The sequence below is a fragment of the Macrobrachium nipponense genome, chromosome 35, assembly GCF_015104395.2.
Source record: "Macrobrachium nipponense isolate FS-2020 chromosome 35, ASM1510439v2, whole genome shotgun sequence".
In the NCBI taxonomy this organism is placed as follows: domain Eukaryota; kingdom Metazoa; phylum Arthropoda; class Malacostraca; order Decapoda; family Palaemonidae; genus Macrobrachium; species Macrobrachium nipponense.
The window spans coordinates 27,636,030-27,660,655 of record NC_061096.1 but is presented as its reverse complement, the minus strand read 5'-3'; the positions used below and the strand labels follow the sequence as shown (position 1 = coordinate 27,660,655).

The window sequence follows — 24,626 nt, the reverse complement described above, 5'->3', positions numbered from 1 at the left end:
GATCGCTAATCGAGCTTGTTTGTATCTATGATCAAGGATTTTTGTTTACAAACTTTCTTCTTTTTTCTATCGTATAATATTGTAGGGATTCATTTACACACAAGCAGCTTTAAAGGAATATAGGATTAATCTTGAATTATGAAGTATTTCTAGAAATAATATTAAGCAACTATAAATTATAAAACCTTTTTGTAATCAGGACTGGAATGTTATCAACCCGTAAGATTTCCTTATCGCATACGTCTAAGTTTAAGGAATTCGTGAACATTCCGAAAGCCATTGGTAAAATCGAGTACTGAACAATGGCACAGTACCTATTGATTTTTAGCGTAGGAATTCCACACAGAAAAAGAGAATGAATTTCACACGGGAAAAAAAGACGGAGATGGTAAAATGCAAGTGACTTCGTTACGTTCTCTCAGAGAGACATAATGTGACGACAAATTGATTTAGTAATTTTAGTTGATCAATGGAGTGGCAGAAAAAGAGGGCCATGAAAAACTGTCAGTCGATGGATTTTGTCCTCACCTTTTCCCAAGAAAAAAATAAATCTTTTCATTCAACATGGTAGTGTTCCAAGATTACAGTCCCTCTTGATTGATAACGACTTAACGACGAAATAAGATGAAAAAACAGTTTCGAGAAGGAGGCGGGAAAAGGCGCTGTCCCACTCAAAATTTTGGACCAAAAAAATAATTTATAAAAGTGAAAATAATGACAGTAAAGAAATCTAACCAATGCATTACCATCAACAAGAGACGTCACAGTTCATGCCCTGTCGTATGAAAAATTAAAATAATATATATTTGCAATGCTTCGTGAAAATAGTTATTAATAACTCCTGGGTACACACCCATGGCCACAGCAGGTGGTTTAGTCAGGTTATTTGTACTAATCAAGTACTGTATTTTTAAGCTATTCGTTTATAATAACAGTCACTCCAATTGGTATTAGCAAGATCATTTGTGTCTTTCCACTTGTGTCTTTCCGTATTGCAACAGAAGTGTATGCTAACTTCTACATTTCAGAGTTGCTTACGTCTAATACTGGAATTCTGGAAACCCAGCCATCTTCAAAGTTTTCATATACGAAGATCACGAGATGACCAGATTGAGATGGCGTGAAACAGAGACGGAGAGAAGCCTGTAGGAAGAGACATTGGAGAAAAACTGACCACAAGAACCAGTGGTTTTCCCTTTGATTCTTTGCTTATGTCTATTTAGGTAACTCAACCAGTAAGTCACGCTGACGTAATACGAAGCGTTTCGAAACTTTTAATGACAGCTGCTGTGGTGTGTAACAATCCATTTGACAGTGTTCAAAGTTTGACCAGTGCCCACTTAGTTTTTGCAGTGTATGTGTGCAAAAAATGACCAATTTGCAGACTTATCTTGCTTTGTTAAAGATTAGTACCTACAATCCTCTGAACTCGTCATGTTTATTCTTCTTAGACGCCAGATTAGGTTTCTGAATAAAGAAATTCATCCAATAGAACGAAAATCAATCGGATTTATATAATTGCTGAACTCCAAATGCTAACCTTCTAGGACACTAGACTTACAACTACAGTCCTGCTGGGAAAAAAAAATCTACAGCGAAAACCTTAATTACGAAAGTGAGTCTAGTTTTCGAAGAAGATTTTTATCGTAAACTTCGTCCTGCCTAAACCGGTTAGGATGAAAATTTCCCGATCAAAATAATACGCGAAACCTATATGTCTGCCAGGAAGTGGGAACAGCGCCGTGTATCGGTTACGTCTCGTGTGTGGAGGAGTGTCTTATTTCTCTCTCTCTCTCTCTCTCTCTGAGCCTTCTCTAACTCTCAGTCATCACATCCTATGCCTAGCGCCATGAGTGAAGAAACTTCGAACGATTCGGAAGGAGACTATGACGAGTCCTGCGAAGGAGCGGAGGAGTTTTTCGGTGATGATCCTGGGATATTCGAGGAGAGCTTGATCGTATCCTTTGCTGAAGAAATTGAAAACGCAGGTAAAATCCCCTCAGTTTTTTATTTAAAGATAATTTTGCTGTTTATTTTTATTTTTCTTTATTTATTTATTTATTTATCTATTATTATTATTTTGTACAATGAACTGATCCCAGGTGAGTTAATGTGAATTCAGCCATTTCAGTAAAATACAATAGATTCATCGATGGTTACGTTTATTTTAATATATATATATATATATATATATATATATATATATATATATATATATATATATATATATATATATATATATATATATATATATATCGTCTAATTGTTGTTCATTGACAGACAAAACGTGAAATGTTTAATAGTGTCATTCATATTCTATATAAGTACTAGACTCAGTTCCGTCAGCTTATATCATAATTGTATTCTCATCTACCTGAACAAGCATATTTTATCTAAAGTTCGCCTCCAGTCTATTTTTCCTGAATTTTGGAAAGATTTTTCTTGCAGTTGCACTCAGGTAAAAAAAAAAAATGGCGAAGGCAAGTATCTATTCTCGCCTCGGTTTTGCGGTATCTAAAAGTGGAAGAGAGAGAGAAAAAAAACACTAGGCCGATGAACCTCATCCTTTACTATTTGATTTCATTTACCCCCAAGGCTTTCGTTTTTTATCATTTATGACTTTAAGATAAATTTAATTATATCATAAAAAAATTATGGTATCGTAAGAAGGTTCGAGACAGCACGTCTCCACCTGCCGTCGAAAAAGAAAAAAATCAAAACAAAAACACTGTACGGTCAATGACACACACACACAGATATATATATATATATATATATATATATATATATATATATATATGCACACACTGCATTTTAGGTCTTGTACTATTTATACATGCAACGTCCTGGCAACCCTAATTTCGGAGCGCCAGGTACATCTCATTCAACAATTATTATTATCATTGTTTTAAAAACGTGGGTCACAACGAGGCCTGAGAGCCGCAGCTGGGTGGCGTTCGTTGGTGTGAGTGTGAGTGTTTTAAGCGAGAGTATTTGTGTGCGTTTTTGTGCGGTTCTTCAACAATGTCACGTTCAGGTCGTGCGTCGAAAGGGTGTTTTTTTAAAAACGAGCTGAGACTTTGGTCTGTTGGCACGCACGATGAGCTCCATCTCTTATCCTTGAATTATTAGTTTAATATATTCTTTATGATCATTCACGTACGCCCTAATTCCTTATCTTTTGAGCTTATCAGTTTCTGCTGTTTTTTTACGGTGTCATATCCTCTGTATCTGATGAGTTCTTATCGATGATATTTGTTGTAACATCTTTGGTCGTTCAAGTTTTTGTTTCCCATTTATATGTAGAATCTCTCTCTCTCTCTCTCTCTCTCTCTCTCTCTCTCTCCTCTCTCTCCTCTCGTCTCTCTCTCTATCTCTCTCTCCTCTCTCTCTTCTCCTCTCTCTCTCTCCTCTCTCCAGGAGGACAATAAATATTTAGCGAACGGAAACGTTATTATGAAATAGTCTTGTATCATTTATTCACATAATGTATTCTTCTTCTTCTTCTTTTTCCAGAGCCGTTGAGTTTTATCGACAGTATTTGTTATTTTCATTTTTTCTTTTTTTTTCTTTTTAGTACGAACTGTGAACATTGTCATAGCTTACTACCATATCTAACGATAAATATATAACCGATAAATATTATTATATATGTGTATCTATATATATATATATATATATATATATATCATGATATTATATAAGTATATCTATATAATATATATAATTATATATATATATATTAATTTTTATATATATATATCTATATATATATCATATATATTTATAATATATATATAATGTATACATCGCAATATTTTTCCTTTACCTCGAATGAATGTCACGAGCATTCGTTTTAGAATTGTAGTGGACCTGTTTTTATGGATAAACCGGAAATCGAATAAATGAATGGCAATATCGGTGAACCTTTTTATAGTAAAAAAGCATAAAATAAAAACAAAAGCTCAGCATATTCGCATCGAGGTTACATCGAATGCTGGTAATTTGTTTGAATTTCAGGGTTTGCGTATTCTCTCTCTCTCATGCACGTGCAGATATATATATATATATATATATATATATATATATATATAATTGCATATACATACGTATATATGTAAGATTATTTATTTATATACATACAGATGTATATTTGTATGTTCGCGTTCTTTGTAAGTATTGCAGCAGTAGGCCTATAGTACTACAATAAATCTAAGGACACGCTCGCCAGAATTCACTTACGATACAAAGCTATTGTATATACGATAGTCGACATGATCAATGAGATAGTTGATCAGGGAAGTCAGAATTCTGTTTATGGCGGCATTATACGTGTGAAATCTATCTTTTTATCCAGGATCTCTCTCGGTATATTATGTCCAGTCGGAACTTTTCGTCGGGTGAGTCAGCTTGCACCAAGCACCTTTGTTAAAAAATGAAAAAAATGTTTGAATACGTTACAATAGATTCTTCCTGAGATACGGACGTGTTTTTAAAAAATTTCAATGGTGTTTGATGCTATTAATATTAGTATTAAGGCGAAAAACACTGGTAGGGATTAAATATTAGTACAATGTTCCCTTCCGTATCCGCTGAAACAGAAGCAGTTATGGTGCTTAGCTTTTTCATGGTAACGATGCCCGTGGCCAGCGTCAAGTTTGACCAGTTGGACCTGAAAATTAACAACAAAAACAACTACAACAGTAGAAGTAATAACAGAAAAGAGAAGATGGAACACGTCACAAGAGCCTATAAGTCAACCTTGGCCCACACCCCGAGTTCTTTTCAAGTTTATGCTCTATATAACTTATGGAATGAGGGGACGAGTGGCAGACCTACGGGTATCAATGGGAACCTTGAGGGAGATCTGTGGAGACTATCAAGGGTGATCCGGGGACGCTATAGAGAGTACATGAATACAAAAAGGGGAGGGGGTTGAGGACAGAGGAGGGGGTTGCTGGGCGGCTCGTGACCTCCGGGCACGTCTGTGGATGGTGAGCTGTTATGGAAGACGCCCTCAAGGCTATAGTGCATTTCTATACATTTCAATAGGACGGAAGTTTCTCAGAGAGAGAGAGAGAGAGAGAGAGAGAGAGAGAGAGAGAGAGAGAGAGAGAGAGAGGAGAGAGTGTAGGGAAGGGGGTGGGGAGGTAGTACTTTTAGTTCTAATGACGGAGACGAACATCTCTATACATCTTTAGTCTTTGAAGCCCTGCATCTATAGAAACGACTTGGATAGACCTTGGTATTTGAGAGAGAGAGAGAGAGAGAGAGAGAGAGAGAGAGAGAGAGAGAGAGAGAGAGAGAGAGAGAGCAAAATAGTTTTCCTTAGTCATGTATCAAGTCCTATATGACACTGACATAACACGACGTGTCCAATTTTTTTTGAGTCATTGCTGAAAATAAGCCTTTATGCCGAGTTTGTCTAAAAGTATAGTTCAACTTCATCGTTTGCGTGGGAATGTCTGTGCATGCATGCATGGTCTACTTGCATGTGGCCGTAAAAGCATGCATTCGCTCATGACTGCCTGTAATTTCACAAAGCTCAGAGTCTAGTACTACCTGACCCCTTGCTAAGTTAAGAAAGAAATCTAACTCGAATATTCCCCATTCTAACAAAGCTATAGTAAGAGCCTATTGAACTTTACAGTACTTAAAGACGAGGATTAAGTGTGTGGGGTCCATCCCCCCCGGTTTTGTAAATCTAACCTGTCTGACCTGCCATGTGCAAAAGCTTGTTTCCCAACCTATATGTATGTTCGTGCGGGCTGTACTGCTAATATATATATATATATATATTATATACTATATATATATAATATATATATATATGTATATATATATATATAGATTTATATAGATATATATCTTATTAGCAGTGCAGCCCGCACGAACATACATATACGGTTGGGAAACAAGCTTTTGCACACACACACATTATATATATATATATATATATATATATATATATATATATATATATATATATATATATATATATATATATAAAGTTTTGAGAAAGAAAAGTAATTACAGCGCAGTCTCTGTCACGGCAGGTGGCGGCCTCATAATCGTCCAATTAAAAGGCTGGAGGAGCACCATGCACGTGCCTGATGAACGATGTTTTTTTCTATAAATTTGCAATATGCCATACCTCCAATATTTCATCATCAAAGTCTATTTGACTCTTTTAAAAAGTTAACTGCGAATTTTATACTACAAACTTGATAGACGTCGTCGGATTTCGAGTGACTGTCGCGATTCCACAAAAGCAGACGATATATGAAGAACTTTAACGGGAGGAAGGAGTTCTTATTTGGTTTCGAGTCTAGAATAACGGGCGTATTTGTTATTAGGCACGATTTTTGCGTACGAGTAGTGACTTAAGAGTTGCGAGTAGGAGTATCAGGCAGCAGAAATAAGAATAATAATAAAAAGCAGCGACAGTAGCTGCTGTACAACAAAGCTGACCGTCCCGCGGCAGATCAATAAACTCGCCAGCCAGCCAGCCAACCAGCACAACAACAACGAAGTCTCTCTCGAGAAGAAGAATGTTGTTACTTTGATGGGGGAGGGCGGCCCTTTTACGGTCACGTCATTGCATTAACAGTTCGGGGAATAACTAGACAAAAGGCTTATTAATACGTCCGATCCTTTTGAGGGGGGAGGGAAATGACATATGCGAAGGGAAGCGAATGGGAGAAGCAGATCGTCGGGTAGTGATTTCGAGGATATAGAAAGAGAGAGAGAGAAAGCGGCGGCGTCGACGGGCAACGGCGTGACTATTCTTCTTCCCTTCCGAGCCCGATTGGTGGTGGTGGTGGAATGCCCCCCGAAGGACGTCGTCGTCACTTCTTCTTCTTCACGTTGGGTGTCGTTAATGTCTGCTACTGCTGCTGCAGTGCTACCCGCTGGAAAGTATAATAATAAATAAACATGGTCGGGTCTTAGTGATGGTGCTGGGAGAGCAGAAGGGAGTTATGGCTGCTGACCTGTCAGCTGCGGAAGAAGGTAAGGAAGGAAGGAAGTCGTTGGTTTTTGTATATATTAGGATTTTATCTATCTATTTTGGGGAAGTTTTTCCCTCCCCCGCCGCCCCCCATAGGTATAGGACTTACGTGCTTGGGGGCGGGGGTGGGGGGAATTGTAGATTTCACCTTGCAGTGTTGTATCATCCATACTTTTTTTTTTATAGGGTTTTATCTACCATTTTTGGAGAAGTGTTTCCCCCGCCCCCCATAGGTATAGGACTTACGTGTTGGGGGGCGAGGGGAGGATTGTAGATTTCATCTTGCAGTGTTGTATCATTCTTGCCCTTTTTTATAGGGTATTATCTATCTATTTTGGGGAAGTGTTTCCCACTCTCGCCCCCCTATAGGTATAGGGCTTACGTTGGAGGGGTGGGGGAATTGTAGATTTCATCTTGCAGTGTTGTATCATTCTTACCTTGTTTTTATAGGGTTTTATCTACCTATTTTGGGAAAGTGTTCTCCCTCCCCACCCCATAGGTATAGAACTTACGTATTTGGAGGGCAGTGGGCGGGGGAATTGTAGATTTCATCTTGCAGTGTTGTAGTATCCATACCAACCCCCCCCCCCCCACCCCCCCCCCCCAACCCCTTTTTCCCGTTACCTTCTGACATACGAAAGACTCCTGGTTAATTACCAATCTATCACTCGACCGCAGTATAGACATGCTAAACGTTACCTTATTAAATTACGTCATTATCATCTCCCATTAAAACCCCTATTTATTTATAAATAACCTTTACTCAAACGCTATTCGAACCGGACATCATTTCAGTATAAAGATATAAATCTGTTCACGGTCCAATTTGGGAAACGAAACCAATGAGGACCATTAGGCTTATGAATAGCCTGTTGCTTCTTCGACAGACTTATTGATATAGAAGGGGTGTCCTATATCTATGCGATAGACTATATAGATATAGAAGGGGTATCCTACATGTCTATGCGATACACTATATAGATATAGAAGGGGTGTCCTCTATATCTATGCGATAGACTATATAGATACAGAAGGGGTGTCCCCTATACTATGCGGCATGAACCTGCCGTGGACATGCCAGCATGGACTGCAGCCTTTTATAGTCATTCATTTCTTGTTGAAAATGAATGTCATCGTGCCCTCCTGTTTGTTATGAGAGAGAGAGAGAGAGAGAGAGAGAGAGAGAGAGAGAGAGAGAGAGAGAGAGAGAGAGAGAGAGAGTATCCTTTTGTCTTGTTTTTTTAAAAGATCTTTTGACTGTCTCTCTCTTCATTGTGATATAGCTGGATAGGTTGGGAGAGTGGAGTGTCCTTTGTTCATAATGACATAATGACAAGAATAGATTAATTAAGCAGCTGTAGACTTAGTGATGTGATGTTCATGGTTTGACACGATCATTTTTACACTTGAGGGGGAATAATTGTCTCGCCGAAGTGCGAAAAATATAACCTTAACTAACGAAATCGCAAATAAATCAAGGAAACGGATACCGCTCGATCTAATCACACGAAGGTGAAGTCAGATAATTGCTCATTTGAATGGCTGTAGGCAACACATCATTCTCTCCATCATATTTAATAACAAAAATTACGTTGCCAATTATTTCCTTAAGCTTATTCTAACTTGATTCATATGGTTACTACTAACTTACTTTTATTCCCAAAGTTGGGCTGAGACATTTATACGTTATAATCAGTCGTGATTCGTGAGGTTGGCGTTTTGCTTAGCGTTTCAAGTTATTGCCAGTTACGTCCGCAATGACCAGTCTTTTCCCTGACGAAAACTTACGTAAAATTGACATATATACACGACAACTTATAAAAATTCACATATATATGAAGTGTTAGGTTGTAGGTGGCCCTATGGTGTTACAGTTCATTAAAGTGAATTATTCGTATTTGCTCTCGTTCGCCTCCCAGACGTAAGCTAACTTTGCCCTAGTCTCATATGGATTTGCCTTGACATACTTCCGACCTACATTTCGTCTGCCGCATGCTTTAGGGCCTAGAACTTTAGTACTTAGGTTGTATGTAAATTGTGGCATTATGATAACCTACGATAGAAATGAATTAGTTATGTCTTATTTTTTTATTATTACAGTTTCGAGGAAGTTCTCAAGAGAATTATTAGACTTAAGAGGACGAAATATCTAGCAATTTTGATGAGAAGCCTTAAATGGTACTACTAAACATTGTTGTTGTTTGAGAGCATATGATAATTTCTTTGTTAAAGACAAGTTGTTATGTCTATGCTATTCATTGCCTCAACTTATTTTCATTTTAGCGGAAAAGGTTAATTGTCCAAGCAGAATTATCGTAGCCTTTGTTTCTTAAGGATTATTATTGCAGTCGAATGTGCGTACGTAGGTACAGTACATGAGCGCTGACGAGACAAGCGTGTGCACATACACACAATATGCGTATGTGTGCACACAGTACACAAACATAAGTGTGGATTTCTCTTGACAATAAAGCTGCCTGGATTAAAACAGACCTTGTTGATTTTAACAGCAAAATCTCCCTTCGAAATTTAAGATCATTCCCGTTTTGTATTGGGTTAAGCACTAACCCAAGTCTTTTCAACCAACTTGGGGTTTGAACGTCACTCTAAAAGGAGAATAAATCTCTTCTTATTCATTTTGGATTCCGAGACATCTGTGGGAAAACCTATCCAAAAATACAGTCAGATGCTTTAATCATTGCTTTAGAGCTCAGTCCATCCTCCTAAAACTTGTCTTACCGAAGTTGGTGTCCAGATCTCTTTTTCTCTCTCCCCAGCACGCGTGATTTGCCAATATTTCTTTTACTTGTACTATTTTGGTCAGAGTTCCGTTGGGGTCTGCCCCTGTTATACCATCTAATAGTTTTATTTGCGTTTACAATATGGCATTAGGTTGCATTCCAATGGGTCTTTAAATATACACAGATGAATAAACTGTTTTCCCTCACAAGGCATGATTCCAGAGGACGAAGATTGAAGTCGCTGTCCTCTTGTGACTTCGCATTTATTCCGCCTTCAGGAAACAAAATGCCCTTCGGGATATTTCAGTCGTTTCTTCATGAGAATTGCTACTACCCTGCTTATTTAGCTGCCTTATAGCGTTTTGCAGGTACTATGGAGAGAGTGAGACTGTAGGCTAACGTTAAACCATTTTGGACAGGTTTTGCCGTTCTTTTTAGAGTTTTAATTTGTGTGTGGACGATGCAAAATGTAGACGCTAGAAGCCAATGATTTTAGATATTTTATCATGGATTTTTTTCTCCAATGACCAGCCTCATGGATACGAGACCCAGGGGTCACAAACCTCTATTGCTTCAGCGAAATTGTGTGAATTTTTTAAAGGTTTATATCTGCAAAGTCAAGCTCTAGACCTTGCTCAAAGTTAGTTAAGATCGTAGCCGACTTTTTACAACGTATACTAAAACCGTAACATAAACTGGCCACCGAAGTAAGATACCGGACCTGCAAATTGCCCTCATCTTAGTTCTCCTCAAGGCGCTGCTGACCTTCGCACAGTCTCCTTCGCTAGATCATAGGTCAAATTCCCACGATCAATATTCCAGGACTTGCTTGTCTCCCGCCACACACAGGAATTGGTTGCGTTCACCGGTTCAACCTTTCTTGTACCTTCGATTATTTCAGCGTGTCCCTTGACTCTCTTTTATATTATATTCTGTAGAAACTTAACCAGATCACATTTACTTAAAGGGAAATCCTTATTTTTTGGTTTATTTCGGAAAAGAATTCAGTCTGTCAGACTATTTTCTTTTGCATTAGGAATGAGCATTTTTAAGAGGTTGGTTGAGCATAGGACTAACGTTTTCACTTCATAGAATTGAAGCTTTACTTAAAACCATTCATATTAACACCAAGTATCTGGAGACCTCAATGTACAGGTTTTATGCCTCTAGATTTGTTGTTATATAACTTTATAGGTTCGGTTTTAAATGATAGTTGCAAGGAAATGACGATGTGTTGCAATTCCACTTGCAGATTTTACCAGTTTGCAAGGAAAACTCCCAACTGGAGTAGCTGGAGTATATCAAAAGGTTTTCACTCACAAAAGAGAGTGTGGGGCTATAAAGCTTTAAAGCTGTGTATTTATTCAACTTTATATCCGTCTATTTAAGTCACCGTGTCTCACATAACTCTTTCGTTTTATATATATATATATATATATATATATATATATGTATATATATATATTTATATATATATATACATATATATATATATATATATTATATATTATTATATAATTATATATATATAATCCTTTCGGTTGTTTTTTGTTAACTGCTCGGTGAATCACCGTTTATCAAAGCTGTGATACCGATGAGCCTTGCTTGTGCAGAGAGAGAGAGAGAGAGAGAGAGAGAGAGAGAGAGAGGAGTTATCGTGTGCAGTTCAGTGAAAAGAAAGAGAAGCACAATTAAAAGCCAGCTTCCTCAAATTGCAAGCAGTCATGTAACAGCAATTCAGAGGTTTGAGTTCTCTCTCTCTCTCTCTCTCTCTCTACTTCTTCTCTCCTCTCTATCTCTCTATCTTCTCTCTCTTCTCTCTCTCTCTCTTCTCTCTCTCTCCTTTGAGTTCCGGCTCTAATTAGACCAAAACTCGAACCTCAGAATAGGAATAGGGATTTGATACTTGTTAGAAGTGTTTGCCTCTTGTTCTGAACACGAGGCAGATCGAATGGTTAGTCTCGTCGTGGGAAATGATCGTACTTTTATCCCTAATTGTTTGAATTTTGTTTATCATTCCAGCCATTTCTTTGTTCTGCCGACGATTTAGATGCGAGAGGTAAACGGAGGATGCAATAATCTCATATGCTCGTTAACTGGGTCTAAGAATGATCCTAATTGTTATAAAAACTGCTACTACGCATTCCCACTCACCAAAGTGCAGCCTCATCCTTCAGACTACGCTGTATTTTTGTTATGTTTTAACACATAACGAACTTTCAGTTCAAATCACCCAAAACATCTTTTGCAGAACCAATTAGGCTCAAATTCAGACTCCCCCAGAAAACTGAGTTTGAGTCTAACTGAGTCTAGGAGTTGGAAAAGATGCACTGAGTGATTTGAGCGGATAGCTGTCCATAATAAAGGGTATTTTATAGTTTATAATATATATAAAGCTTATAATATATATAAAGCACCGAATTCTCTGGCATTCTCGTCGGGACGCGAAGCAATCGTCGTGCAGTTTCTGAAAAACCGTGCGTGACTTTGCCATGGACTGGCGAGCTCCGGATGTGTTGGCAGGCCTTTTTAAGCCATCGTTCGACTTCCTGAATATGATTATGAAATGCTTTGCTGCTTGACTGAGCTGACATTTTGTCGGCGTCGTGTAAGACATCCTCTAGGGATCTTGCGTCTAGTGAAGTTTTTTTTTTTTTTTTTTTTTTTTTTTTTTTAAAGGCATTACAGCCATGTAGTCGTAATCATTGCGCTCACATTAAGCAGTAGACGCAATTTCACAAAAAAAAGAGAGGCAAATTAATATTTATTAAGTAAAAACAAAACAAAAAACTAAATAAAATAGCTGACTGAGCTGACATTCGGCGTCTGGGTTGTGTAAGACATCCTCTAGGTATCTTGCGTCTAGTGAAGTATATAGCCATGTCGTCGTAATCATTGTGTTCATATTAAGCAGTAGACGCAATTTCACACACAAAAAAGATGGAAAAACTAATATTAAGCAAAAACAAAAGCAAAGAAAAAAAATAAATAAATAAAAGCATTAAGTAGAGTACGTCCACGAAAACCCACATTAAACTCAGGCATAAAGTTTGCAGCCATAAGGACGAAATTCTACAGTTACTGCAATGGACGTTAGTCTTATCCAGCCAGTTTTGCCGAAGTAATGATTATGATATGACAATGCCCGGTTCTCGTGTTATATAATGACGGCAGGGAGAGCCTAGTACTACATTGTAAGTCTTACTTTTATTTGATACAATGAAAAAGGGTTAAAACTGCATGAAGAGTAGTGAAGGAAATTCTCTGATATAATGAAAATAATGAGTGCTTTTGTTGCTAATAATAGTAATATGTATTTTCTATTTCTTATTTATTATTAAAGGGATATGTTAACTTCCAGTTTTGGATTTTTATTGGCATAATTATAGGTTGCAAGTCCACACACACACACACACACACACACACACATTCTTTGTAAGCTTGAATTTCAAGTCATTGGCCCCTTTGGTGTGCTTGTTCCATGTGAATATAATAATAATAATAATAATAATAATAATAATAATAATAATAATAATAATAATAATAATAATAATTCAATGCTGAACAGTTCCACATACTTAAATGTTAAAATGCTTGACATTTCCACACATCTAAATGTTAAAATGCTGTACAGTTCACACATTTAAATGTTAAAATGCTGAACAGTTCACGTTTAAATGTTAAAATACTGAACAGTTCACATATTTAAATGCTAAATTGCTGAACAGTTCACATATTTAAATGTTAAAATGCTGAACAGTTAACATATTCAAATGTTAAAATGCTGAACAGTTAACATATTCAGATGTTAAAATGCTGAACAGTTCCACATATTTAAATGTTAAATTGCTGGACAGTTCACATATTTAAATGTTAAAATACTGAACAGTTCACATATTAAAATATTAAAATGCTGAACAGCTCACATATTTAAATGTAAAAATGCTGAACAGTTCACATATTTAAATGGTAAAGGTTGAGAGGAGAAACACCACTTAGATGAATATCATTTCTTATTACAACTCCTACGAATTTATTGTAATTTATAAGTAGATTAGCAGTATAGTCGCCATTATTTTATGACACAAAAGTGTAACTAAAGTATTTCTTACAAAAGGGATTTGTAAAAGCTCGTAAACAAGTTGGTTTTTAGTGGAATTCGAGGTCTCCTTTATCCCCTTCATACTTTACCTGCAAAGGGGTTCCCCGTGGCTTCACGTGCAACATAATAAGACTAATTACACCTGGACGGGGGAAAGATAAAAGCAATCTGAGTAACGAAACTGCTTCGCCCCAAACGTATTTTCAGCCGCATTACACCCATTTTCTTTATAATTCGTTTTGTTTTTCTGCACGGGGGACTTACCTAGCTATTTGCTTTTATTTGTATGACGTTGCTTCTGACTGTGTCTTGTTCCAGATTTTTTTCGTATTGAATAAAAAATCATTCAGGAAGCCCTGTGGGGATAAATATGACACAGTTGTATTACCAAATAATGTTATACATTCTTTGTTTAGATTTGGTTTAGTACTTGAATTCTCCTGTCTAGTTTTGCGATATATTTTCGTTTTATTTTACAGAATCAGAAGTATGATCGTGATATATTTTTGTTTGGGTAATATTGACTTCGCATAGATAAGGGAAGTTTGAACAACTATAAAGATTCTACCTCTGTTATTCTGTGGCCTTCCACCGATCAGGGTCTTCGACTAAGAGGAGAACTGAAGAACCCCATCTTGGGTTTGTGATCTTTTTCTTACAGCTTAGTTATTCGGTTGAATATTTTAGTAATTAGTTCATTCAATATAACATATTATTCTTCACTTTTTCGATGTATATCTTGTATTTTACGCAGACGGTATTGAAAGAAAAGTGCCAGTTCTAAAGAGAAACCTGGTCTGTCAACCATTCTCTGATCTGAACTAGATCAGTGAACAGTATACGTATTCACAGTTCCGCTGCCAAAGGAAATTAGCAATACTCCCTTCAGTCAAGTGAATGGAAATTATTATTCAAATAAAAAAAAGAAACTTCCTTTTCTTCCCTGACGGCAACAACCAAGGGGCCAGTTCTGAACAACGGTGGGAAACAAAAGGCTTCTAGAGTCTCCGTTCTGCGCCGTGAAGAGACAATACTGATTGTGTCCACGGTCCCTACTACTTTTCTTCGTAACTTCAGCTTCTGCCATTGTCTGGTAGGAGCGCCGGTCTTAATGAATGCGGGCGTTCATGCGTCATTAACCGAATGCACGAGAAGAAAGGAAGGGGGAGAGAAAAGAAACCCTCTCAAGGAGAAGAAAAGAGAAAAGAGGAATCCTTCACAGATCGTTCGGGGGTGACGTTTTGTCAAGGCGGAAGTGAGTGAGCTCTGCTCGGGGGTCTTGCCTTGTTTATCTTGCTGTTGAACGCTGCGAGCGAGCGAGCTCGTGCGCTGTTGTTTTTTTTAAAGATCGCTCGCTACGAATTACTCCCGTACAATAACTGGATAGCTAGTATCATCAGTATCTTAGAGCGCTTGAGAATCTGCGACAGAGTTTGCTATTGGCGCGTTTGTTCTATAATTCCTCTGAAGCATTTTTGTTTTCATGTTAAAACGACCTCTAGATCATTGTATCGTCCATGTTTCTCGTACCTGTTATTCTTCTCGATATGTTTTCAGATGTGTTTGAAGCTACGCGAGTCGATTGTCTTTTATCTAGTCATCGTTTTGTCGTTGACACTTTGATAGTCGTAAAGCACTTTGTGACTGGTCAGCTGACAAGAGACTTTTTTTTTTTTTTTTTTCCTATAAGTGACCCCAAAATGTTTTCGGGTGTCATCTAGGGCTTAATATTTCTTGGGGGTCATTATCTTTAGGATATTTACAGTCTTTTGTGTATGTTCTTTTACGGTAATCCCCAACGGCCTTGTATTGAACCAATGCCTTCTTGACTGAACACGCTACAAAGGTGGATACCCTTGGGGTCACTAGGAAAAGTCTCTGACAAAGGATTATTGTGTCTAAGTCTTGACAAGCAATCACGTTGGCTTGTGATTCAGTGCGATTTGTCGATGGGTTGCAATTACGCGTGTGTTCGATTGTCGTCAGCGTTTTGCTTTGAAGTTTTGAGATAATTAGAGGCCGCTGAATAACAGTATTCACTTATTTACTTTTCTCGTAGTGTGAGCTCAAGAGGATTTTGCACGAGAGCGGAAAATATAGCGTGACATTTACGATTTATGAGAGAGTTTGTGAATGATTTTTTTCTCTCTTTCTTTTAATGATATACGTTCAAGTCTGTTGGGTAAGGGACAAACTGGATAGTTTAACGTCATGTGTACAGACTACGCAGAGACTTTATGCGAAGACAAACTATTCTCGTGTAATCAATAGACTATGTTATTATGTCCTGATAATTATGGAACTTGCTGATTTCCTAGTTGATTGTAAGTAAGACTTTGACGGTTTTATCGTGATTGCATTTTTCGTTGACGATGAAATGTGGGTGAAGTATATATATATATATATATTATATATATATATATATATATATATATATATATATATATATATATTTACGGATAAAAGGCCCATTAAAACACTGGTTAAAAAAAAAGAGTCCTTAGCTTTAAACCAGTGTTTTAATGGGCCTTTTATACTGGAGACATATCCTGTTTTAACAGAAGAATTTAGTTACACATATATGTGTATATATACATACACACACACACACACACACACACACACACACATATATATATATATATATATATATATATATATATATATATAATGTGTGTGTGTGTGTGTGTATGTGTTATGTGCATGCCCATACAATTTTTGACATGACCATGCAAGTAGAAATATATATTTATGAGTGCAATCAATCTAGATACTAAGGCTTACGTGAGATTATTGTTTTTATTCTCTTCTCTAATTCATATACCCCCGAGTACCAGTTTCCCCAACCACCCCCCTTTATCACTCTCTCCACCACCGGCCGCCCACCCCCCACCCCTAAGGAAAAAAATCCGTAACGAAAAAACTGACAACAGATGAATGAAATGATGCAAATTGCGCGCGAAGCTTAATTGGACGTAATGAGGCGCTTTCAATGAGAAATGCCAGCGAGCCATCTTGGTCGTAACACCAGTGGTCAGTTCTATTATTAATGGCCCTCCGAATGCCACGTGTGTGTAAACCCTCATGCACCCAGTTGGAAGTTGAGGAGGAGGAGGAGGAGGAGAAGGAAGAAGAAAAGGAAGTGGAGGAGGAGGAGAAAAAGGAGGAGGAGGAGAGAGGAGAGGAAGGGTAAGAGGGAGGAGAAGGAGGAGGCGGAGAAAGAGGAGGAGAAAGAAGAGGAAGAGGAGGAGAAAGAAGAGGAGGAAAAAGAAGAGGAAAAGGAGGAGGAGAAAGAAAGAGAGGAGGAGGCAGGAGAGAGAAGAGGAGGAGGAGAGGAGAAGAGAGGAAGAGGAAGGAGGAGGAGAGGAGAGGAGAGGAGAGGAGAGAGGAGGAGGAGGAGAAAGAGGAGGAGGAGGAAATATAGGTTAAGGGAGTATAAGCAGACAAGACGGGAGGGGAGACCCCAGCTGGAACAGAACTTTTAAAGCGGAAAGTGAATCTTCTGGCTTACGCCCAAGTGTGTGTGTGTGTGTGTGTGCAAGCAAGCAAGGAAACCTTGCGTTTAAAGGGATCATGATACGAGTTGAAGGTTTTAATAACAAAGGTTAATTAGAGCGATTTTGTTTTTTTCCGTCCGATGAACTCTCACCTTTGGGGCCCTTCCAAGAACACGGAGGCGACTTCCCCGGGAGAATCTGGGAGAGAGAGAGAGAGAGAGAGAGAGAGAGAGAGAGAGAGAGAGAGAGAGAGAGAGAGAGTGCGTTACAAGAATTAGGATGTCTCAAAGACACTAGTCCATCCTAAGAGGAAACATCGTGTGCTCACTTTATCCCTCTGGGAGCGGGTTTTACTGTGCATTCAGTGTCCTAATGATTTTGTCTACGCTATTGCTGTTTACAACGAGAGAGAGATAGAGAGAGTATGTTTGTGTAAAGGAGTTACAAGGATTAGGATGTCTCACGGACTTGCAAGTCCAGCCTAAGAGGAGAAATCGTGTGCTCACTTATCTTTATAGAGGAGCAGGTTTTACTGTGCATTCACAGTGTCCTTCTAATGATTCTGTCTAACTTTCTTTTAAACTCTTCCACACTGTTGCTGTTTACAAAGAGAGAGAGAGAGAGAGAGAGAGAGAGAGAGAGAACAGGGACTGGACGAAGAACAATTAACTCATTATCACTTCAAGGATAAATATATATCATTGTTTTTGTCAGGCCCCAGTTGTTGACTGCATAGCCAGGCAGAGAGAAACTAGTGTGCGTCCTTTGATCTCTCGCGGTTCCGAGATAGCTGCGTCCTTCGTAATGCTCTCGTCAGTTCTGGGCTGCCTCAATGACTATTGTTTGCAGCTAGGCTCCAGTTTGAACCTTTTTTAACCCCGTCCCCCTCCCCCCATTGCATTGATAGTTCGTTACACCATTGGTTCCCACGTCTGGGAATGATCAGTGCTTGGGTTAGCTTAGCATCAGTGAGCTTGTCCTCTAATCTCTCAGAGCAGTGTTGATTTCAGAGCTCAAGAAAACATGATCGTCATCTGGTCAATATATACACGGACGGTTGACCACAGATTATTATCAGAAAACGACTATACCTATTAAGCTATCACGGCTTGGATAGCTGCTACATAGAAACGTGCAACAGACCTTAGGCGTCTGGTTTGAGTTGCCCTCAAGACTTCTCATCGAGTAAAAATTGTTATGGCGTTACAGCTGCAGACGTTACTGAACATTCATTTTTTTTTTAATTTGTGCGTATGGGTTAATCCCTTACCCCATTATCGTCTTTGGAATGTGCCGTTAACATCACGATATCCGCTTACTACTGGATAAAATGACCGACGACCAAACTGCATCGGTACACTTGTGTTTTGGTCAGGGAACGTGAAATACCCTCGCATACCGGTCCGATATCGCGAATTCGCGCCTCCAAGCAGGGCGATGAAGAATCGCTGGTTCATGTATCTTGCTCAGTTACTACTGCAGCGTTGGGAAGCTTGAATTTCTAGCCAAGTGGCCCCTTTGTTGGGCTTGTTCCGTGTGAATAGGTTTTTCATGTCAATTTTGGCGTAATGAATGTTTTCGTCTTTTATTTCATTCTCTCTAAATTGTCTCTTGTTTCCAAGATGCGTTCAGGACTTGAACTGCGCATTTCGCCGTTACCGTGTTTGAAATTGTCTCAATATCATTCGTATTCGGAGATTACGTCTGGAAATATACGTACATTTTTCAAGCGAACGTATTTCAGGAAGAAAATCTATACTATCGTTAGAACTATTTTTAATTTTAGTGATATGGGAAGTCAAAGTATCGATACTTGAAGTCGTGTGTTCGAATTTATGAAAACATACTACATTTTCATTCAACTTGCACATTAAGTACCAGAAACAGATCTCAAAATATTTTCTTCCTATAACAGTCGACTATAATATTAGTCATACAAATCAACAAATTTCTGTCTCTGTTATTTTTCCAGTCGGGAAAAAAATACTCATTTCTGTTTTTTTGTTATTCTTACCGTCACGAACTATACAAATTTCAGTTTCATTTCTTATTCGTCTGGTCACGCTCCAATGGTGTTTGTTAGATTAGCCGATGTATTGAATTCACAGTGTGTGTGTTTATAAGGTTGTGGGGTTGTTAGGGGTGGGTGGGGGTGTAGGGAAGATGGAGGAAGGATGCAACATGGAATCTTAGGATTATATAAGGCTTTTTCGTGACCTCGAGAGCTTAATTAAGGTTTACTGTAACGGACTAAACTATTTCCGGTAGCTCCTAAAATATTTGTGCTGACTTGATCGAACAGAGCAGTGCTTGAATTTTATCTGTATGGATTGTAATGTCAAATTCCTTGCTATGCTATTATCGTTTAATTGACGATGGCAAGGACTTGGTGATGAAATTATGCGGTGATCATGGCTATTATAATTATAATTATTATCATTGATACAAAAAATATTGCCGTTCGTCGATGGATACCCTAGCAGAGGGCAAGAACTATGTAAACTTCCCGTGGAGGGGGAAGTCTTATTCTGGTACCTTCAGCATTCTGTTCCTTTATTTGTCTGCTCTTAAGGAAGCCACGACAGAGTATAAAGAGAAGCCCCATAAAATGGACAAATAAACGCAACAAGTAAAGAACAGATGAAAGGCAGCTGTCTGAGCTACAGGGTGTCCATAAAGTCCCAGTACCATTACAAGCAATAAATACTTGTAATGGTACTGGGACTTTATGGACACAATGTGTATATATAGCTATTCGCTTCATATGACGACTGTGGTTTTCAACGATGCGTCTTATTTATTCTTGGAAGAATATTTAACCTCTGTTATTCCAGAATGACCCCATGGCGGGAAAGGGCGGTAATAAGGAAAGTCCTTTCGGATAATGAGTGACCTTTCTCTTGAGAAGCGAATAGAGGTCCCAAGAGGGAGAATAAGTTTCCGGGTCGGATTTTTTTTTTTTTTTGTTTTTTTTTTTTTTTTTTTTTTTTCCACAAAAATGTCTGTAAGTTTGTTTAGTTCTAAGACCGGTTAGGAATGATAAATATGATTTTAGAAATGATTTCGTCGAGAAATGTCTGAACTTTCATATATAGATGACCAATATTCATATATTTAGGAATAGCTTCAGTTTTTTTCGCATATGTATGCGCTTGTATGTGTGTTGTTATCTTTAATTTTAATTTTTGTTATTTTTTCGCATATATATGCGCTTATATATGTTCTTATTTTCAAGGAAGACGCGCTGTAAATATACTTGTTGTTGGGGGTGAAATGCTTTCGGTTTCTTGCCAAAAAGTACAAAAAACTGAGTTCCTGGTAATAGAAGCTCACTCTCGACGTGGTTCGGAAGTCACGTAAAGCTGTTGGTACCGTTGATGAATAACCACTGATTCCTTGCAACGTAAAAAGACCATAGAAACAAACAAACAATACAAAAATCTGAGTTGACTCAAGATGATATTTGCGTATTTTCATTCCTGTATATCAGTTCCAGGAATATGTGTAATGCATAGACTCTTACAGGGAAAGTATGAATAGTTACAGTGATTATAGAAATGGTTCTTGGGCATGGGCGACAACTATATAGCTTAAATCTTTTCTGTTTTCTAACTTTTTTTTTCTCAGCATGAAAGTATAGGCTATAAATATATAAATTTGTGTTTGGTCATTCATGAATAAATATATAAATATGCTTTTAGTCACTCATGAAATATTTCCTATTTCATGCCCCCCCCAAAAAAAAAAAAAAAAAAAAAAAAAAAACCACACACACACACACACAAATTTGAGTTGGAACTTGATGCTATTTTGCGTATTTTGGTTCACATAGAAGTGACGAGATAATTTACGTAAGATGTATAATAATTACTACGTGCGAATATGTGTGTATGTATATTGGCTCGTATATGGTGAAATATATAGATATGCGTTTGGTCATTCATGAATAAATATATAAATATGCTTTAAGTCAGGCCTGAAATATTTTCTATCTCATGCTAAAAAAAAAAGAAAATTGAGTTGGAACGTGATGATATTTGAGGTATGTTGATCCAGTAGAACTTACAAGAAAAATGTCTATTTCATGCCAAAAAAAAAAAAAAAACAACAATTTGAGTTGGAACGTGATACTATTTGAGGTATGTTGATCCCTGTAGAATTTAAAAGAAAAATTCCTACTTCATGCCAAAAAAAAAAAAAAAATGAGTTGGAACGTGATGATATTTGAGGTATTTTGATTCACGTAGAAATTACAAGATTTATATAAGATGTATGATAAGTACTGCGTACGAATATTGTGTGAATGTATATAGGCTCACTAGCTTAGATTCTGACCAACCACTCGCCTCTCCACCCCCCCCCCCCCCACCCCCGGGCAGGCGCCCAATTCAGAAACTCGAGTAAGGAATTCTACAATGTGGCACCGACAGAGTCGTGTCGCCAGAGCTCCCTTTGTAAAGCGTTCGATACAAAATCCGGTGCCACCTCGCCCCCCGGTAAAAAAAAAAAAAAAAAACAAAAAAAAAAAAAAAAAAAGTACACGTGACCCTCTTAAAGGGGACGAATGCAGCGGGTTTTTTTTCTTTTTTTTTTGTCCTTTCATCTTGTAGCTGAGATTAGATTACGCTAACGAGAGAGAGAGAGAGAGAGAACAAAGTGATTGGTGTAGGCGCGCCTTGGGAAATAGAAGATCAAAAACTATACCAATAGTGAGAGAGAGAGAGAGAGGAGATGAGAGAGAGAGATGAGACGAGAGAGAGAGAGAGAACTATACCAACCAGAAGACAGAAATTTAAAAAAAAGCTTATTATCAACGAGAGAGAGAGAGAGAGAGAGAGAGAGAGAGGAGAGAGGGGGGGGGGGGGTGGGGGGGGGGGGGGGGGGGGGGGCAGCCAAGTCCTTTTTAAAGTTCTAGACCCAATGCGGCGCGTACAGTAAATTGAGGTGTCTCCAATGATGGGCCGTTTCTCCCCTTTGTGAGTTGCTCTCTCTCTCTCCCGCCCGCTTACGGGAAATGGGGGGCGGCCCCCCGGGGGTGGGGGGAGGCATGCCCTCCTTTTTTTCCCTCCCTCCTGCCATCGATGGAGTTGAGGGGAACTCGCTGTGCCGGGCAGTCGTTATTTCACGTTTGTTGACTGACCCCACGACGCGGTCAACGAACGGCAAGGCAAAATTATTAGTGTTTTCAGTAATCTTGTCCGTACGTACGCCCACATTTAAAGTTGGGTATTTTCGTGTATGTACCAGTATCTCGGTTTTTAGTGATTGGGAAAGTATGTACGTATATATACTCGTATTTCAGTTCAGTGATTTGTGTATATACACTTAGATATTTACATATATATATATACTCGCATATCAGTTGTTTAGCGATTAGATGAGATATCGATTGTGTGTGATGGAACCAACACTGTAACTGTATTAAAACAGCTTGTGTACGTATATATATTCCTGTGTGTACTTTGTATGTTATATATTGCCCGTACGTGTGTATGCGTATATACGCATGTATGAACTTGATTGATTCTAAACCAAATATGCTCGACAGTCGACGAAACCAAAGTGCAGAAATATACATTGTGTAAATAAATTTAGATATGCTCTCATACATCAACTGAGAATAAGTATATGTATATTTTAACCATATAGTGAGAACCCTTCATGGATATTAATACAGATTTGTATATTAACTGAAAATAAGTATACGTATATTTTAACCATATAATGAAAAACCCTCTTGGATAAATATGCTTGTATATCATATGAGCATAAGTATACGTATATCTTAGCCGTATAGTGAGATTCCTCTTGGATATAAATACCTCTACATCAACTGGATATAATTATACGTATATTTTAGCCGTGCAGTGGAAACCCTGTTGGATATTGGATATAAATAGCTATATATCAACTGAATGTTATACGTATATTTTAACCGTACAGTGGAGAAGCCTCTTGGATATAAATACCTATATATCAACTGAACCTTATACGTATATTTTAGCCGTGCAGTGGAAAAGCCTCTTGGATATGAATACCTAAATATATGAATTGAACATTATACGTATATTTTAGCCGTGCAGTGGAAAGGACTATTGGATACAAATACTTATATATCAACTGAACATTATACATATATTTTAGCCGTGTAATCAGCGATAAGAGAGAGAGAGAGAGAGAGAGAGAGAGACACTATATCAACAGGTGCCTTAACTCGTCCAAGTTCAGTTTCCTACCGCCAGTCTACGAGGCCGAACGGGAAATGTAAACACCAGCAGACAGCTCCAGTTATTACTGCCTTGATTAATATTATTATCATCATTATTTATTAATAATAATGTGAAGCGCGAATATCCCCCGACTGACCTGGTTTTGAGCGCGGAGTGATGTATAACAGAGGAGGTAAGGAAGATTGTTTGTTTATTTATGCGTTGTTGCTGTTGTTTGTTTTAGTTTGTCGTTGCTCTCCACGACTTCCTGTCATCTTTATACATTTCCTCAAGACACGTTGCGTAGCGAAGTGAATGTGAAATGCGATTGGAGAATTCCGTGGTTATATTTGCTTTGGTAAAGTAAAATTTGCGCTTCTAGATGCGTCTCGGAATTCCACGAATGTCAGGTGTTTGAACCAGCAGTTTATTCATGTGTTTATTCATCTGGACCCTTTTTACTGGTGTGACACACACATATACATACATACATACACGTACGTACACACGACAGTATAAACATATACATACGTCAACACACCTGATTATACTAGTAGGCATATATAGACGCACGCATCCAGTTAAGGCTTAAATGCATTTTATATTTCGGTCAGTCGTCGTATCATCACTTTAGAACCAAGTTAAGCCTGGCTGGTGGGATATATATATATATATATATATATATATATATATATATATATATATATATATATATATATATATATATGCATGCCTTGATTATGCGCCTGGCATCCAGGCACGAATTATGCCTGCGGTTCAGCGTGAGTCATACCATATTAAAGGTCGGTCTAATACTATTGCGATTAATTGGGTTAGCTGTAGCGCAGCCCCGCTCGGTATAGCTGGGAGATAGAGATCTCCGAGATACGGCGTGTGTTAATGAGAGAGAGAGAGAGAGAGAGAGAGAGAGAGAGAGAGAGAGAGAGAGATCCCTTAGTGTTAAGCACCTACCTCTAATGTCTACCAGAGAATGGCTAATGCATCTCCCGGTATATTTTGCATCTTCCAATCTTGGATGGTCTGGGATGCAGGTTAGACATTTGTCGA

At 38.1% G+C, this 24,626-nt stretch overlaps 1 protein-coding gene across 6 annotated transcripts in view; it reads left to right on the top strand.

Moving 5' to 3' along the window:
* The first annotated feature begins 1,744 nt into the window (after positions 1-1,744).
* Positions 1,745-24,626, top strand: part of LOC135208523 (uncharacterized) — a 57,269-nt gene continuing 34,387 nt past the window's right edge. For 2 of the 6 annotated variants that reach the window (XR_010313184.1, XM_064240807.1), the window contains exon 1: positions 1,748-1,988. Coding sequence is in view for 5 of the 6 variants with exons in the window: in XM_064240807.1 (XP_064096877.1) it covers positions 1,838-1,988 (151 nt within the window). In the remaining variant the exon portion in view is untranslated. Of the gene's footprint in view, positions 1,989-6,511; positions 7,012-23,063; positions 23,752-24,626 lie in introns of those variants that run through there. The other 4 variants (XM_064240806.1, XM_064240809.1, XM_064240810.1 and 1 more) reach the window with 4 other exon arrangements.